The 16671-nt window shown below is 38.7% G+C and overlaps 1 protein-coding gene across 1 annotated transcript in view; it reads right to left on the reverse strand.

Moving 5' to 3' along the window:
* LOC150075028 (uncharacterized) overlaps window positions 1–16671 on the reverse strand; it is a 112642-nt gene that overhangs the window by 46538 nt on the left and 49433 nt on the right. Inside the window, exon 4 of the mRNA XM_090388733.1 lies at window positions 14794–14984. Coding sequence (XP_090244859.1) covers window positions 14794–14984 — 191 coding nt within the window. The remainder of the gene's footprint in view (window positions 1–14793; window positions 14985–16671) is intronic.

A 16671-nucleotide genomic window follows, 5' to 3' on the forward strand; every position in this document is an offset into this window, starting at 1 on the left:
GGAGATCTTGCAATGATTGGATGTTTAGCGGCTTGATCTGCATATTCATTTCCTTTGATGCCTACATGACCTGGTATCCAACAAAAACTGACTGATTGGTTTACAGCTTGTAACGCAATAATCTGTGATCTAATTTGCTTCAAGACGGGGTTGGATTGGTTTGGATGGATTTTTCAACAATTTTATTGCACTCAGAGAATCAGAGTAGATCATAATTCGCTTCCTGTACAGATTAATCACGTGATCCAGAGCTATTTTAATTGCCCATAGGTCAGCAAAATAGACGCTGCATTCCTTTGGAAGGGACACAGAAGTAGAAAAGATAGAAGAAACTGCTGTTGCGCCCACTGTCGTACTTGTTTTCGAGTCATCGGTATATACTTGAAGACACCGAGAATTTTCTGCTACATATGCAGCATGGAGTTTCCTGATGGTAAGGTCTGCTGCTTGTTTTTCCCCCATTGTTGGAATGAGAAGTCACAGACCAGGGTATAATCAGACCACGGAGGGTCGTGATTGCTCATTTCCTGAAAGACATTACCCATGTCTAGATTCCAACATTGTGTTAACTGTAGCAACCTTATCCCAATAGGCTTGTTTTCATTAGGTTTGTTTTGATAAAATGTGGTCCATTGGGGCTCAAATAAGTATGGCGAGATAGGATGAAAAGGAAGACTCCGTATTTTTGCTGCATAGTTGAGGATCAACATTTTCCTCCAAAGATGGAGTGGAGATTCGTGTGCATCTATATACAGACTCTGTACAGCGGATGTTCTGAATGCTCCTAAAGCAGTTCTTAGGGCACTGTGATGAATAGTGTTAGTGCACTTTTCCTGGCAGAGTCATAGATTGGAGCTCCGTAATGAAAGCGAGATCGGATTAATACCCGATATAGTCGAAGCAGAGTGTATCGGTCAGCACCCCACGTCAATGAAGATAGTACTCGGAGGATATTTAATTTTTTTAAGCAAATGGTTCTCGGATATATGATGTGTTGTAAGAAGTTTAATTTATTGTCCAGGATTAGACCAAGAAATCTGATACTATTGAAAAGAGGTATGGTGAAATTTTTAAGATGTAATTCAGGCTCAGGGTGGATCTTACGTTTTTTACAGAAATGAATACAGTTAGATTTTTGTGCTGATAAGCGGTAGCCATTGCGAGACATCCGCAGCTCAATTTTGTTAATTGAGGTCGGAAGCTGTCTCTCAATAGAATTCATAGTTATTCCTTGGCACGAAATCATGAGGTCATCTGCATAGTGATATAATTCTACTGTGCTTGGAATATCATGGATGATATTGTTTATTCTTATTAAAAACTGCGTAGGACTCAAGACAGATCCTTGAGGGACCCCCTCCTCCTGTATATGAATTCTAGAAAGACCATTTAGATGACTAACCTGAAAGGTTCTACCCTGGAGAAAGCTCTGAATAAACAAAGGAAGCCTGCCTTGTAGACCAAAGGTGTAAAGATCCCATAGAATACCGAAACGCCATGTTGTATCAAAGGCCTTTTCTAAATCGAAACTTACCATAACGAGGTGGTCATTTCTGACAAAAGCATTTCTGATGTTTGATTCTGCTTTGGTCATCATATCTAATGCAGATCTATTTTGCCGAAAGCCATACTGATTTTTATGTAAGATGTTATGTGACTCAAGAAACCAGGTGAGGCACTTGAGAACCATTTTCTCCAGTGTTTTCCCCAAACAACTAGTTAAGGAAATTGGATGATCATTTCCTGGATTAGAGAGGTCTTTTCCTGGTTTAGGGATGGCTAATAGAAGTGAATGTTTCCAAGAGCGAGGATAAACATGTTCCTCAAAAATTCTGTTAAAAAATATTAAAAGAATTTGTAAAGCAGTATCATTCAAGTGTTTTAGCATAATATAAAATATACCATCAGGGCCAGCTGCACTATTGGGTGCTCTGTTAAGAGCATCCATTAACTCGGATATAGTAAAAGGCTGATTATATGGAAGAGCCAGACCGGTGTTGAAATTTAACTTATACGTTTCTGCTACCACTTTAATTTGTTGGAATGTAGCATCATATGAATTTGCTGCTGAAATTTTTGCAAAGGCTTTAGCAAAAGCGTTTTCTGTCTTTTTTTTTTTTTTTTTTTAGGAGCATTAGCAACTAAGGCCATATTGCTCCAGGATATGCGGTGGTCATTCCCTGACCTTTCCGCATCCTCCGTATTTGGTGGTGACGGGCTCGAACCCCGGTCTAATCAAGGAGCGTGTGCTACGCACTGTTGATGCTGCTCCTTCCCACCTGGCTACGGAGGCGCCTCGTTTTCCTGTCCATTACAGATCAATATTGGAGAGGATGACAATGGATATTTGCCATTCAGATGTTGGATTTTCCTCTAGATTAATCTAGTAACGGTGTTTCTGGTGATAGTGGAAGCGAACTGTATCCAGGAATCTTTTTTGTCTTTCCTCCTTATTTGTCATGCTTTAGCATTTAGTTTCTTGTAATTTATAAGGTTGTTTATAATTTATAATAATAGTGGGATGCTTGCAGAAAATATTCCAAGCTTTGTTCTTTTCTTTTTTTGCTCTATTACATTCATCATTCCACCAGTAGTTTTTGCACCTGCGTGGATGAGTCGACGACTGAGGAATAGCTTTGTCAGCTGCTGCTAGTATCCGTTTAGTAATATGGTCATTAGCTTCATCTATTGACTGGTTCAGAATGAAGTTTTTATCTAAAACTGTACTTAAGGAAAATTTTTCCCAGTTTGCCTTTGTAAATTTCCATCTTCTGCGAGTTTCTGGATAGGTGAGGGTAGTTTGGAATTTACAAGTAATTGGAAGATGATCACTATTGTGGGGATTATCCAATACTGCCCAATGTATATTTGGGTACAGAGCGGGGGAGCAGATAGATAGATCTACGGCTGAAGTATTTCCTGAGGGAAAATGAACATGAGTATGTGCACCAGTGTTCAGCAGAGTTAGATTTTGTTTGTCCAGTAATGTTTCTATTAGCTGCCCTCTTTTATCCATATGGAGACTTCCCCATAATGGGTGGTGTCCATTAAAGTCACCCATCAAACAAAAAGGAGGTGGTATCTGGGCAAGGAGCTCATCAAAGTCTCTGAGTATATATGTTTGGTTCGGTGGAAGATAAATAGAAACAAGAGATAAAGATATTCCAATTTCTATTCTTACAGCAACAACTACTAAATTAGTTTTTAAGGGGATTTGTCTAGATGGATTGGTAATGGATACCAAAACCACTACACCTCCATGGGCTGCAGTTGCTGCATTCCTGTCACGCCCATACAAAATATATTTCTTTATTGAGGGGGTCACTTGTGGAGTTAAAAATGTTTCCTGTAAACAAATGCCTGCTGGATTGAAATCTCGGATTAGGTCATAAAGTTCATCTGTATTAGTACGTAGTCGTCGACAATTCCATTGTAAAATGCACTTCATTATTTAGTTTTAGTGGTAGGATGAGCCGGTTGCCTTTTAGAGGCAGTAGGCTTATTGCGATCTATTTTAATTTTATCTTTTTTAAGAAAGGTAAGCTGTCCAGTGTCCATATCTTCTTCGGCGTGAATTTCTAATATAGGTTCTTGTTGAGTTTTGTCATCTGTATCCATTTCTGCAGTATTAATTTAGGTTTTAGTAGAAGGTTCAGCTTTTGTCATCCTGTTCTCACTTTGGGACTTGATGCCACTAGTAGTGGGGATGGAAATTGGAGTATTACAAGTCTGGTCTCTGTTGTTTTGCTTCAAGGATGGCTAAGGAACTGAAAGCTGAGCTCTAGCCCATTCAGCAAGTGATATGTTTGGTGGAACTGAGTCATTGATTTGTGTAGCAACTGAACGATATTTCTTTGTAACATCTGCATATGTACGTGCAGGGGTATCTTTTAGTATTTGTCATCTCACTTCCTGATAAGTCACTTCATTTTCAACTTTAAATTTCTGTATTTTTTTTTCCAACTTTCCATAACACAATTTCAAGAATATGCAGGATGATCTTCCCTGCAGTTAGGGCAAATTGGAGATGTAGCAGTACAGTCTGTTTGAGTGTGATCCTGGGATCCACATTTTGGGCATATTGTGTTTCCTCGACATGTTGCCTGAGAGTGTCTGAACTTCTGACACTTATAACACCGTATTGGATTTGGTATATACGGGCGGATATGGCAATTTAGATAACCAGCTTTTACAGTATTTGGTAAGTTTGGAGTACTGAATGTGAGAATTACACTGCGGGTTGGAATGAGATTGCCATCTCTACAAGTCAAAATTCTCTTACCTTGTATGACCTTTTGATCTTTAAGTTCTTGTACAAGCTCCTCTTCTGTTACATTCAATAGATCCCACTCAGAGATAACACCTTTGGAACTATTTAGGGTTCAGCGGGGAGATATTTTAACAGGGATACCACCAAATGTTGTCATCTTTAACAACAATTCTGAATGTTTCGACTGTGTAGTTTCCACAAGCAAATCCCTGGACTGTAACCTTTTGACCATTTTAGGTGCTCCAGCAGCATTTTCTAGAAATCTCTGTATAATAAATGGAGAGAGTTTGCTCACTGGTTGACTAGTTAAGGAATGGATTATCAGGAAAGTAGGATACTCTGGTTGATGATTATCTATTTTTAAGCGCTTATGTTGCACAATGCCTTCATCAGAGTTATACCAATCTATAGTATTTGAGCTTGAAGGCTCTAAGGCTGGATAATTTTCTTTATCCGTGTGGGCTCCTTTTCGCCCTGGGGGATTAGCTTTTCCACCCACGTTACCAGCCTTGCCACGGGAAGGCAGGAGCAGTGCCGCTTGTTGCCAAGCATAGGAGTGAGTACGGTTAGTATATACAAAAAAGAAAAAGGTTCTTTCCTTTTTCTAGCTCTCTTTCTATACTTTTAAAAAGTAGAGCTAATCAACGGAAAGACTTATGAACAAAAAAAAACAAGGAAAAACTCAGTCGCTTTAGAAAATCGCTTTAGGAATCGCAGTACTATTCGCACAGAAAATCGCTTGGCCTCAAGAATCGCTTGGCACCCGGGGCCACCATAAGATGGAAGCTTGTTTAGAAAACCTTTATGCCAAACACGATTAAAAGCCTTTGAGATGGCAAGAGCAACTGCTTGGGTTTCACCAAACGTTTCCATTGAATTTGTCCATAAATGGGTAACATAAGCCAGAATATAACCAGTGGATCGACACTGACAGAATCCACACTGGCGATTGTTGATCAGACGGATTAAGCATTGTTGGTTAATCGATTTCACCATTACTTTAGAAAGAGTATAAGTAATTGCAATGAGACAATAATTGAATATTGAATAGAAGGGATTTGTCACACTTTTTAGGAACTGGCTGGATATGAGCAAATTTCCAAGCAGAAGGAAAAACACCTTTGGAATAAGAAAGTGAAAAAAGGCAGCAAAGAACAGGAGTAAGTTCAGGGGCACAGGTTTTGAGAACAAGTGAAGAAATACCATCAGGTCCTGGAGCTTTCTTAGCATCAAGATTCGTCAAAATCCTTCTGATATCCTTGGTCAGGCCACACCTAGAGTACTGTATACAGGCCTGGAGGCCTCATTTCAGGAAGGATGTAGAGCTGCTGGAACGAGTACAGAGAAGGGCAACTAGATTGGTGAATGGGACAAAGGGGTTCTCTTACGAAGAAAGGCTTAAGTTTTGCAAATTACAGTGTCTGGAAACTAGGCACCAGCGGGGTGATCTGATACAGGTGTACAAAGCCTTGAATGGTTTGAGCATGCTCAATGCTGATGGGATTCTTCCTCTAGCTCAGAAAAATCACCTGAGAGGGCATAAATTCAAATTGAGGAAAGACAGATGTAGGATAGATGTGCGGAAATTTGCCTTTAGCCAGCGGGTGGTTGGTGGGTGGAACAGACTTCCATCCCTTGTCGTGGAAGTTGATAGCCTAAATAAGTTTAAGGCTCAGCTGGACAGGTATTTCGAACGAACAGAGGGGTGAAGTGGAAGTGGTTATTTTTATTTATTTATGTTACTTTTTTTTTTTTTTTGGCTGATGCTGCATAAGCTTGCTTTCTTGCATCAAATGCCTCTACTAATGCTAATGCTAATGCTAATGACGGAAGACGACAGGAGGCATTGAATGGAACGTGCTGATAAGATCATTGATACGTGAGTTTGAAGAAAAATGGGATGCTGGCATATCAGCTTTAACCTTGGCCGAAGTTACAATAGAACCATCTGGTTTTGAGAGAGGTGGGAGCAGAGATGGGCAAAAGTTGCAGCGAATAGCTTTGGCAAGAGACCAGAATGCTCGGCTACCATTAGGGCAAGAAACACATGGTTTGTGTTAGGGTAGCTAAGAATGAAAACAGGTGCATGTATACTTGCATGTACACTAATGCTAGGAGTTTGATAATAAATTTGATGAATTTGAGGTATTGCTCAGAATTAAGGGCAGATACTGTTGGGATATCAGAGACGTGGTGTCACACAGATAGGAGGAATGCAGAACTGGAATTTGGGGAGTACAATGTGTACAGGAAGGATAGACAAGATAGGAAGGGAGGAGGGGTTATACTATTAGTTAAGAAACACATAAAATCCAAGGAAGTGAAGCCAGTCGACATCGCTGGACAGTGCAGTGTCGAGTCAGTTTGGTGTGACATAAGCATTGGGAGATCAAAATTGAGAGTAGGACTGTGTTATAGGCCTGATGAGTATAATAAGGAACGGTACAGGGAAATAGAGTGGGTCAGTAAATCAGAGAGTCTTATAATGGGAGAATTTTAATTTCCCAGATATTGCTTGAATTTGTGGGTTGGTCACTCACCCACTAGCAAGGCTTTTGTGGATTTACCAGATGATTGTTTTCTACATCAGCATGTTGGGGAGCCAACTAGAGGGAGTAATACCCTTGATCTGATTATCAGTAGTGATTCTTCATGCATTAAGAATCTGCAAATAAAGGAATCACTAGATGGCAGTGATCACAATGTGCTGAAGTGGAATTTACTCAAAGAGGTAACTACCATCAGGGATAAAGGGAAGGGTTTTTGCTTTCGTAAAGGTGACTACGGTGGTCTGAGACAGTATTTAAATTTAGGCGTAAATGGATGTCAGATGAACTAATGAGACATGTGGCAGAGAAGAAAAATGCATGGGATACATATAAATTAATGGGTGACATGGAAGCCTATGATAGATATAAGCTGGTCTGTAATGAAGTCACAAAAGGAGATTAGGAAGGAAAGGCAGATTATGAGAAATTCTTGGCAAAGGATGCAAAGAAAAACAACAAAGAGCTCTTTACCTATGTAAACTCTAGAAGGAAAGGGATGAATCAGATTGGTCCACTGGATATTGATGGTTCAACTGTTGAAGATCCTGCTCAGGTGGCTAACAAACTAAATGAGTATTTTGCATCAACATTCAACCATGAGGAGTTATGTTGTTGTTATTTCGTTTTTTTTAGGAGCATTAGCAACTAAGGCCATATTGCTCTGGGGATATGCAGTGGTCATTCCCTGACCTTTCCGCATCCTCCGTATTTGGTGGTCATGGGCTCGAACCCCGGTCTAATGAAGAATCGTGTGCTACGCACTGCTGCTCCTACCCACCTGGCTACAGAGGTGTCATGAGGAGTTATTCAGGGCAGGGAATGCCAGAGGTGAATTAAACACTGGCAGTGAGCTGGATGATTTTATAATAAGTGAGAGGAAAGTGGAGAAGAAATTGTTGAGGATAAACATAAAAAAGGCACCCGGGGTGGGCGGGATCTATCCAGTTATATTAAAGGAAGCAGCAAAGGAAGTAAGCAAACCCTTAGCCATAATTATGAGAGTTTCTTTGGACTCAGGTGAGGTACCCATGGCCTGCAGAGGAGGATCAAAGGGGGAGACAGGTAATTACAGCAGACCTCTTAGTTTAACTTCTGTTCCAGGGAAATTAATTGAGGCACTGGTTAAAGAAGCATTGCAGGATCATCTAGACAAGACTTCAGTTATAGCTTGTACACAGCATAGTTTTGTTAAGGGAAAGTCTTGCCTGACCAACTTGATTGGACACTATGATGTGGTCACAAAGGAAGTGGATGCAGGGAATAACTTTGATATCATATAATTGGATCTTAGAAAGGCTTTTGATACTGTTGCACATGGAAAACTGCTCACAAATTGGAGCAGTGTGGTATTGGAGGCAAATTTCTGCTATGGATAAAGGAATGGTTGAGTGGGAGAAGACAGAGAGTGATAATCAATGGGCACTGCTCATTGTGGACTAATGTTATTAGTGGAGTTCCTCAGGGTTCAGTATTGGGTCCATTGTTGTTTTCTGTATTTATAAATGATATTGGTGATGGTATATCAAGCTTAATGTCCAAGTTTGCAGATCTAGAAAAGTTGAGCAGATGGGCTGAGAGGTGGCAAATGAAGTTTAACATTGATGAATGTAAAGTACTTCATATGGGAAGCAGCAACCCCAGAGTGACATATCAACTCTGTGGTACTACACTGACAGTGGTAGAGAACGAAAAGGATCTGGGGGTAATTGTGCATGCAGATATGAAGTTTTCTGAGCAGTGCAGACGGTCTGCAAGAGTAGCTCATAGTGTCTTGTCAATGATATAGAAAAATTTTTCTAGCAGGGATAGAGGTGATTATCCCTTTGTATAAGGCAATGGTCAGGCCACACCTTGAGTACTGTATACAGGTCTAGAGGCCCCATTTTAAGAAGGATGTAGAGCTGTTAGAACGAGTACAGAGAAGGGCAACAAGATTAGTGAATGGAAGAAAGGGTTGCTCTTAAGAAGAAAGGCTTAAATTTTGCAAATTACAGATTGAGGTGTATAAAGCCTTAAATGGTTTCAGCATGCTCAATGCTGATGGAATTCTTCCTCTTGCTCAGAATAATCATTTGAGAGAGCATAAATTCAAATTGAGGAAAGACAGATGTAGGATAGATGTGCAGAAGTTTGCCTTTAGCCAGCGAGTGGTTGGTTGGTTGGTGGAACAGACTTCCATCCTTTGTTGTGGAAGTTGATAGCCTAACCAAATTTAAGGCTGAGCTGGACAGGTATTTGGAATGAATGGAAACGTGTTTTTTTTTTTTTTTTTTTTTTTTGGCTGATGCTGCATAAGCTTACTTTCTTGCATCATATGCCTCTACTAATGCTAAAATGCTAAGAAGCAAGTTTTCTACGCTTAGTCTCTTCAAAATCCAGTTTGGACTGATTAACAACTGCTTTACAATTTTTACGAGCTCTGGTGTAGGCAGAAAATGAAACTGAAAAATTGGAAACAAGCCAATTACAATATTAGCATTAGCATTAGTAGAGGCATTTGATGCAAGAACGCAAGCTTATGCAGCATCAGCCAAAAAATAAAAAAATAAAAAAAAACCACTTCCACTTCACCCCTCTGTTCGTCCAAAATACCTGTCCAGCTGAGCCTTAAACTTATTTAGGCTATCAACTTCCACGACAAGGGATGGAAGTCTGTTCCACCAACCAACCACCCGTTGGCTAAAGGCAAATTTCCGCACGTCTATCCTACATCTGTCTTTCCTCAATTTGAATTTATGCCCTCTCAGGTGATTATTCTGAGCGAGAGGAACAATCCCATCAGCATTGAGCATGCTCAAACCATTCAAGACTTTATACACCTCTATCAGATCACCTCGCTGGTGCCTAGTCTCCAGACACTGTAATTTGCAAAACTTAAGCCTTTCTTCGTAAGAGCACCCCTTTGTTCCATTCACTAATCTTGTTGCCCTTCTCTGTACTCATTCCAGCAGCTCTACATCCTTCTTGAAATGAGGCCTCCAGACCTGTATACAGTACTCTAAGTGTAGCCTGACCATTGCCTAATACAAGGGAATAATCACCTCCTTATCCCTGCTAGAAAAATTCCTATATATCATTGACAATACACCATGAGCTACTCTTGCAGCCCGTCTGCACTGCTCAGAGAACTTCATATCTGCCTGCACAACCACCCCCAGGTCCCTTTCATTCTCTACCACTATCAGTGTAGTACCACAGAGTTGATATGTTGCTCTGGGGTTGCTGTTTCCCATGTGTAGCACTTTACATTTGTCAATGTTAAACTTCATTTGCCACCTCTCAGCCCATCTGCTCAACCTTTCCAGATCCTGTTGCAGCAGCATAGTGTCAGTAGTGTCCTTGACAACCCTGCCTACCTTTGTATCGTCTGCAAACTTCGACATTAAGCTTGATATACCATCATTAATATCATTTATGAATACAGAAAACAATAATGGACCCAACACTGAGCCCTGAGGGACTCTACTAATAACATTAGTCCACGACGAGCAGTGACCAATATGCAACATTCTTCTCGTGAACAACCTTAGCACATTCACTGGAAAACCAAGGTTTAGATAAAGGATGAGATTTTAGCGTGGAATGTGGAATAAAGGATTCCATTCCTACTCGAATAATTTCACCGACACAATCTGAGTAAACGCTGACATCAGAAGTTTTGAAACAGTAATCCGACCAAGGAAAAGAAATCTCGCAGGTCATCCCATTTTGCATTCTTGTAATGCCAAACAACACGAGGTTGGGAATAGCCATGAGATAAAGGCTCCATTGGAGAAGAGACCATCACCAAATTGTGATCTGAAGTGCCTAAAGGACCTCTCACTTCAACCGTGTACTTAGAAGGGTTGTTTGTGAGAAAAAGATGAAGCATGTTGACTGGATGATTAGGATTGCCCGGTATTCTTGTAGGTAAATGAACAATCTGTGCAAGGTTATTAGTAATTGAAAAAGCCTCAGCCTCTCGACCAGTTGGGTTGGTGTGACTAGAAAACCGAAGCCAGCTGGAGTTGTGAACATTAAAATCACCAAGGACAATTACCTCACTGTTAGGAAAGTTGGACTGGAGAAAGTCAAGTTGCAAAGAGAATGGGGAAAATGGTAGAGACAACAGATGAATTTGACACAATGAGGTAGAGAGATTTTAAGCCAGAGAAGATCAAAGAGAGGAGATTCCAAATTGCCAAGTCTCTGACAGGGAATATCAGAAAGGACATATGCACAAGTACCACCTGTGAGGCAAAAGGAATCATACAGCGAATAATTTGGGCATCTGAGATGAGCAGTAGTTGAATCAAGCGATAACTGAGATTCTGTCAGAAAAAGTACATGGGGTTTGGCAGACTGCTAGTGGAAATTGATATCGTTGAGATTAGAATTGAGACCACGTATATTTGTGAAATGAATTAGGAAGTGCTTGGGAGGCTTAGATCTTTTCGCAGATAAGCTTGCTCTATTAGTTTGACAATTCATGGTGTATTAAATAGTAAGAAAAGGTGGGAAGGGGGACATGCTGTATGAAGTAATGAAATTTTTGGATATGGCACACACATGGTAAGAATATACCCAAATCCTTGATATAACATAGCCTCGAAAATGCTCCCCCACGTGCATACTCCTCAGACTTCCTCCAGTCACTATCTGACAGAGTAGAGGCAGCAAGATTATACACTAGCTGATCTGGAAGCATCCTAGACCGAACCAATAGGTTCGGTCTGGTGTACTAACTAGCGGCTGGCCTGTGAATACTGTTTTAGAGCTGTACCCTTGAAATGTAAGGAAGTTTGGATCTCGCCATGGTGTTCATCATAACTTCAAAAGACATCAATCATACTTCAAGATGGGAGAGGGTTGACTGGAACTTATCTCTGGAGACTAAACATGGGTTCTACCATTTCAAGCCTCCAATAAGCAAAGTGGTGGTATTGCACCGATTGATGAGAGTCGTCTACCACCTAGTATTGCCTGGTAACACAGAGGGGTGGCATTCCTCCATATGGTGTGGATGCTACAACTCGACCCCTGCTTATGTTATTTCACACCTGGGTGGTCACCCACAGTGTGCTTGTGCATAGGGGTTATAACCAGGAGTATTAACAGTCCCACTATCGTGAAGGTGCAAGCAGAGGATATGGCTGGCACAGACCATCCGGACTTCACTAAAATTGAGACCACTTGACTTGAGTGTCAACCAAATATCAGTTCCATCAGTGTTTTAGACTCCCAGGTTGCAAGCGCAGCTTGTCTGGCATGTCTGAGAGAATGTCTGCAACAGCCTCAAGGACCGAAGTTTGTCAGGGTTTTCATGGACCGAGGTTTGACGGGAGCCTTCAGTCTTAAGCATTCATTGGACAATCTTCTTGAAGCCTATAAGGAGATTTATGCTAAAAAGTAAAACAGACCACTATGAAACATTTCCAAAGGCCTTTCTCCTCCTCCATTCTTTTAGACCATTTGTTAGCTGCCCTATTCTCTCTCATTCCATATACCTTTCACCCATATTATTTGTGATACTTGGTGTTTACATAAGTAATGCATTTCTTAGAAAAACAGTTTCTTGATGAGGAGTGGAATTGTACGATGAATGTCTCACAGAATAGCTAGTGAATGACCTTACACACCTATAGAAATTTTCTCTACGATAGAATCTCCACCTCTACCCATGACTCTGCTGCCTCTTCTAGACTCTGTAATATTTTCAATACCACTAGTGCTATCCAACGAAGACAGCTCTCATGCTGTCACCTCCCCCCAATACGAAATCCATCCTAGATGACTATGTAGATGTGAACTACATCATCATCATCCATCATGTAAATCCACCACCACCACCTCCATCATCTCATCTGCCCAAGCCAATGTGTCAGCTTTTATTAGGAAATATTTTCCTCACAGAATTATTTAAAAACCTTGCTTTATCTATTAATAAATAATATTGTACTGAATTTATTTTAAATGTCATAAAATACTATAAAAGTAATAGTTAAAAATGAAATAAAATACTATAAAAGTAATGGTTAAAAATGAAATAAAATACTATAAAAGTAAAGATTTAAAATAATAAGGTTGTATTGAAAATGGATCTGGAACACTTCCTTTGGGCTGTGGAATGTATCCTAATTTCTCCAAATATAACTAATTATTCATCATATACAGGTTTTCAGGAACATAATCCTTCCATACCCATCCCACCCTGTATAAATACTAAATATATATTAATTTTGGCAACAAAAAGATGCAAGGAAGCAAAGCTTATATAACACCAGCCAAAAACCAATCTCTATATGTCCAGTTGTTTTAATAAACTATCCAAATCTTCCTTAAATTGATTCAAACTACTCACCTCACAACATTAGGTGAAAATGTATTCCAACAACTGGTTACTTTTTGTCTGAATGCAAATTTCGGCACATCTATTCAGCAACTGTTCTTCTTCAGTTTAAATTTATGCCCCCTTGTGTGTGACATCTGAAAAAGATAAAGATGCTGTCAGCTAAGTTTATTTAGCCAGGCAGTAGCACCTTTTCCCAGGACCAGCAGAAAAATATATATTCCTGGTGACTGGTTGGGGATTAGCCATTAATTCTTTTTGTACCACCCTAATAGCATCTTTAGTCTTGTATGTGCTCTTTTTTAATCCATTTATAATGTTTTTAACTTTGTGAAAGCTAAGAAAGAGAAAGTAGACATCAATTACATTACTCCATTTTGTCTGCCAAGTACAGTTCATCATGTAGCGAAGCACAGCTTTTTCATCACAGTGGTATATCTTTCACTATCGAAAAGCTTCTCAAGTTTTCTACTTGCCTGTGAGAATTATCACAGAAAATGAGAGAAACGTTCTTTTGAATTCCACGAAGTGTCACAAAAGTATCCTACATTACTAAAAAAGTGCAGAACATTACTTGAACAAGCAATATGCAACATGGCAGTAAAAGAGATGCTTCAACAGGAGATCGGGAAGCCACAGAGATCATCATATTTTACAATTCTACCAAAGGGAGGGGTTGACATAGTTGAATGAGTTGTGTGCTATGTATTATATCAGCTGGAATACTATATGCTGATCCATTGTGATTTTTCCTTCCCTAATGAATTTAAAAAGCATCAATTTGCAAGTGACATGTGAGCGATAATATGCAAAGAAGGCTCTTCATAAGAAAAATAAAAATGATAACAATAAAAAATGGGCACACAAAGCAATACACTGCAATTATTTTTCTACTTCAGCCATGCAGAATTTTAATGTAGTGAGGTTCACAAAACATTGGAAAAATGGATATGAATGAATTCATGTTATTTCATGTTTATAATATTCACAGGAAAAAGTAGTAGATATATTTTTTAATTGAAATATGTTAATTTCAAAGCATTTTTTTTTGTGTAAATATTGGCTTAATTTTTTGGACTAATGCCAAAGTTTTGTGCAATTAATACCTCTGCAAATGTAAATTTGGCAGAGATTAAAGGTTTTATGCTTCTATTTTATGTTATTGCCATATTTTTCAAATTTTAAATATAATTAATAAACTTTCATTTAATTGGATGGATGAGTGAAATGGGAAGGGTGTTGTTTTTTGTTTTTTTTTGGCTAATGCTGTATAAGCTGGCTTTCTTGCATCATATGCCTCTACTAATGCTAAAACTAACGAGTATTTGCAGTGACAAAAAAGTGCAAAATTTCAATTATTATTAAAAATATGTAGAAGTGAAATTAATAAGCATTGAAATCTAATAGTAAAAGGTTAAGCATTAGTACACTAAAAGTTCATTCCTTTATACACAGTGAGACTATTTCAAACCATTTCAACTATTTTAAAGCCTGCAATTGCCACCGTGAGTTGCATGTTAACTAAATCTTCTTGTAAAATTAGAGAACTGCTATTTTAATTATCTGTGTTAGACAGTCCTATAATTTATAGTGAAAAATGCTAAAGAACTGAATTAATAGAATTTTCATCATTAAATGAGACTTACCACAACTTTACTTCCACAAGTTTTGTGAACAATTCTTAATGTATATGTATCTTGCGAGCTACTTCGATTGCCATAAGTAGCACAACTGTCATCTGTCGTATCCTCTACAGCAATCTTACCTCCAAAATATGGTCCTGTGTGAACTATAATGTTTGATGTATTCTCCATGCACCTGCTGGCTCTTGCTGAAACTACAGAAAAACAGGAAATAAAAATCTGTAGAGACAAAACCAAGACTCATTTTCATATAAATAGTAATATGTATATATTTTATGGGATGAAACCAATAAACTAATGTTTTGTATTGTCGAAACTTTAGATAAAGTTTAGGTATTCCCATTCACTCTTCTTCCCATTTACTTTACTTTAGTATATGGGAAGTGGTCTCCTAAAAAGAATAGCACATGTCTAAAAAAATAAAATAAAAAAAAAGCTTACTAATACTATAGGATTGCATAGATATATTTCAATGCGGTAATTTAAATAAAATAAAATGTTATTTAAATTTAAATAAAGTAAAAAGACCAAGGTTAGAGTATTCAGCTTTACAGCTTTGGCTCATGTCTAATTTACAACTATGCACCAACTGATGAGAAGTCAATAAGCTTAAAAACGACCATTCTTGTGGTGTCTTCAGATTTTAAATTGATAGCAGATTTACGTTTTTTGGTAATGCTTTTCGATTTAACAGATATTAACAACTCAAGCAGAACATGGATAACAGTATTTGTCTCTGAGATGAACATAAGCCCAACTTTCAGATTCAATACTCAGCCCTTTGTCTTCAGTAGGAAAAACAATCTTTCCATGCTCGAAATTGCCTATAAAAAATCTTACTAATTACTGTTCTACATAAGGGTTAACAGTTAAAATTTAGTAATTTATATTTCTTGCAGTAGGAATATATTTGAAATCTTATTTCAAACACTGGCAACAAAAAGTATGAGCAAAGTGAGCAAATACCCAGGGCCCTGCATCTAGAGGAAAAATTTCAAGTTCAGCTTAGGTAAATCTCCAAAAATTCAATTAAGTGTGATAAAGGAAAGGTGAATTGTTTTTGAAAAGACATGATGATGATGATCAGTAATAGTGATGATAATGATATGATAATAATCAATAATAATCATGATGATAATCAGTAATAGTGATGATCATTATTGGCATATGATGCAAATAAGCAAGCTTAAAAAGCATCAGCAAAATAAAAAAAAAAAACTTCCCACAGCAGCTGTCCATCCCCTCCAATATTTTGTCTAGTCCTTCATTCAATTTATTCAAACTACCCACTTCCATAACAAAAGATGGAAGTTTGTTTCAACAATCAACCACCCACTATCTGAAGGCAAACCTGTGCACATCTATCATGTAACCATCCTTCGTCAATCTGAATTTATGTTCCATCATGCGGTTAGCATGAGAAAGAGAAAGAATACCATCAGCATTGAGCTCAATTCATTCAAAGCCTTAAACAATCAGATCACCTCACAGGTGCTTAAGTCTCCAGACACTGCAATTTGCAGAACTGAAGCCTTTCTTGGTAGGAGCACGCCTTGTTCCCCTCACCAATCTCACTGCCCTTCTCTGCACCCATTCCAGCAGATCTATATCCTTCCTAAAACCAGTCCTCCAGACCTGTATGCAGTACAAAGTGCAGCCTCACCATTGCCTTATATAAAGTAATCACCTCCTTATCCTTGCTAGCAAAGCAACGTTTTATCATTGACAAAACCCCATGAGGTCTTTTTCATTTTCCACTACCTGAGTGTAGTACCACACAGTTGGTACATTAATCTGAGATTACTGCTGCCCATATATAGTATGTTGCATCTGTCAATGTTAAATTTCACTGTCATTTCTCAGCCCATCTGCCTAACATTT

The sequence above is a fragment of the Mastigoproctus giganteus genome, chromosome 14, assembly GCF_048544385.1.
Source record: "Mastigoproctus giganteus isolate SK-2022 chromosome 14, ASM4854438v1, whole genome shotgun sequence".
Classification (NCBI taxonomy): domain Eukaryota; kingdom Metazoa; phylum Arthropoda; class Arachnida; order Uropygi; family Thelyphonidae; genus Mastigoproctus; species Mastigoproctus giganteus.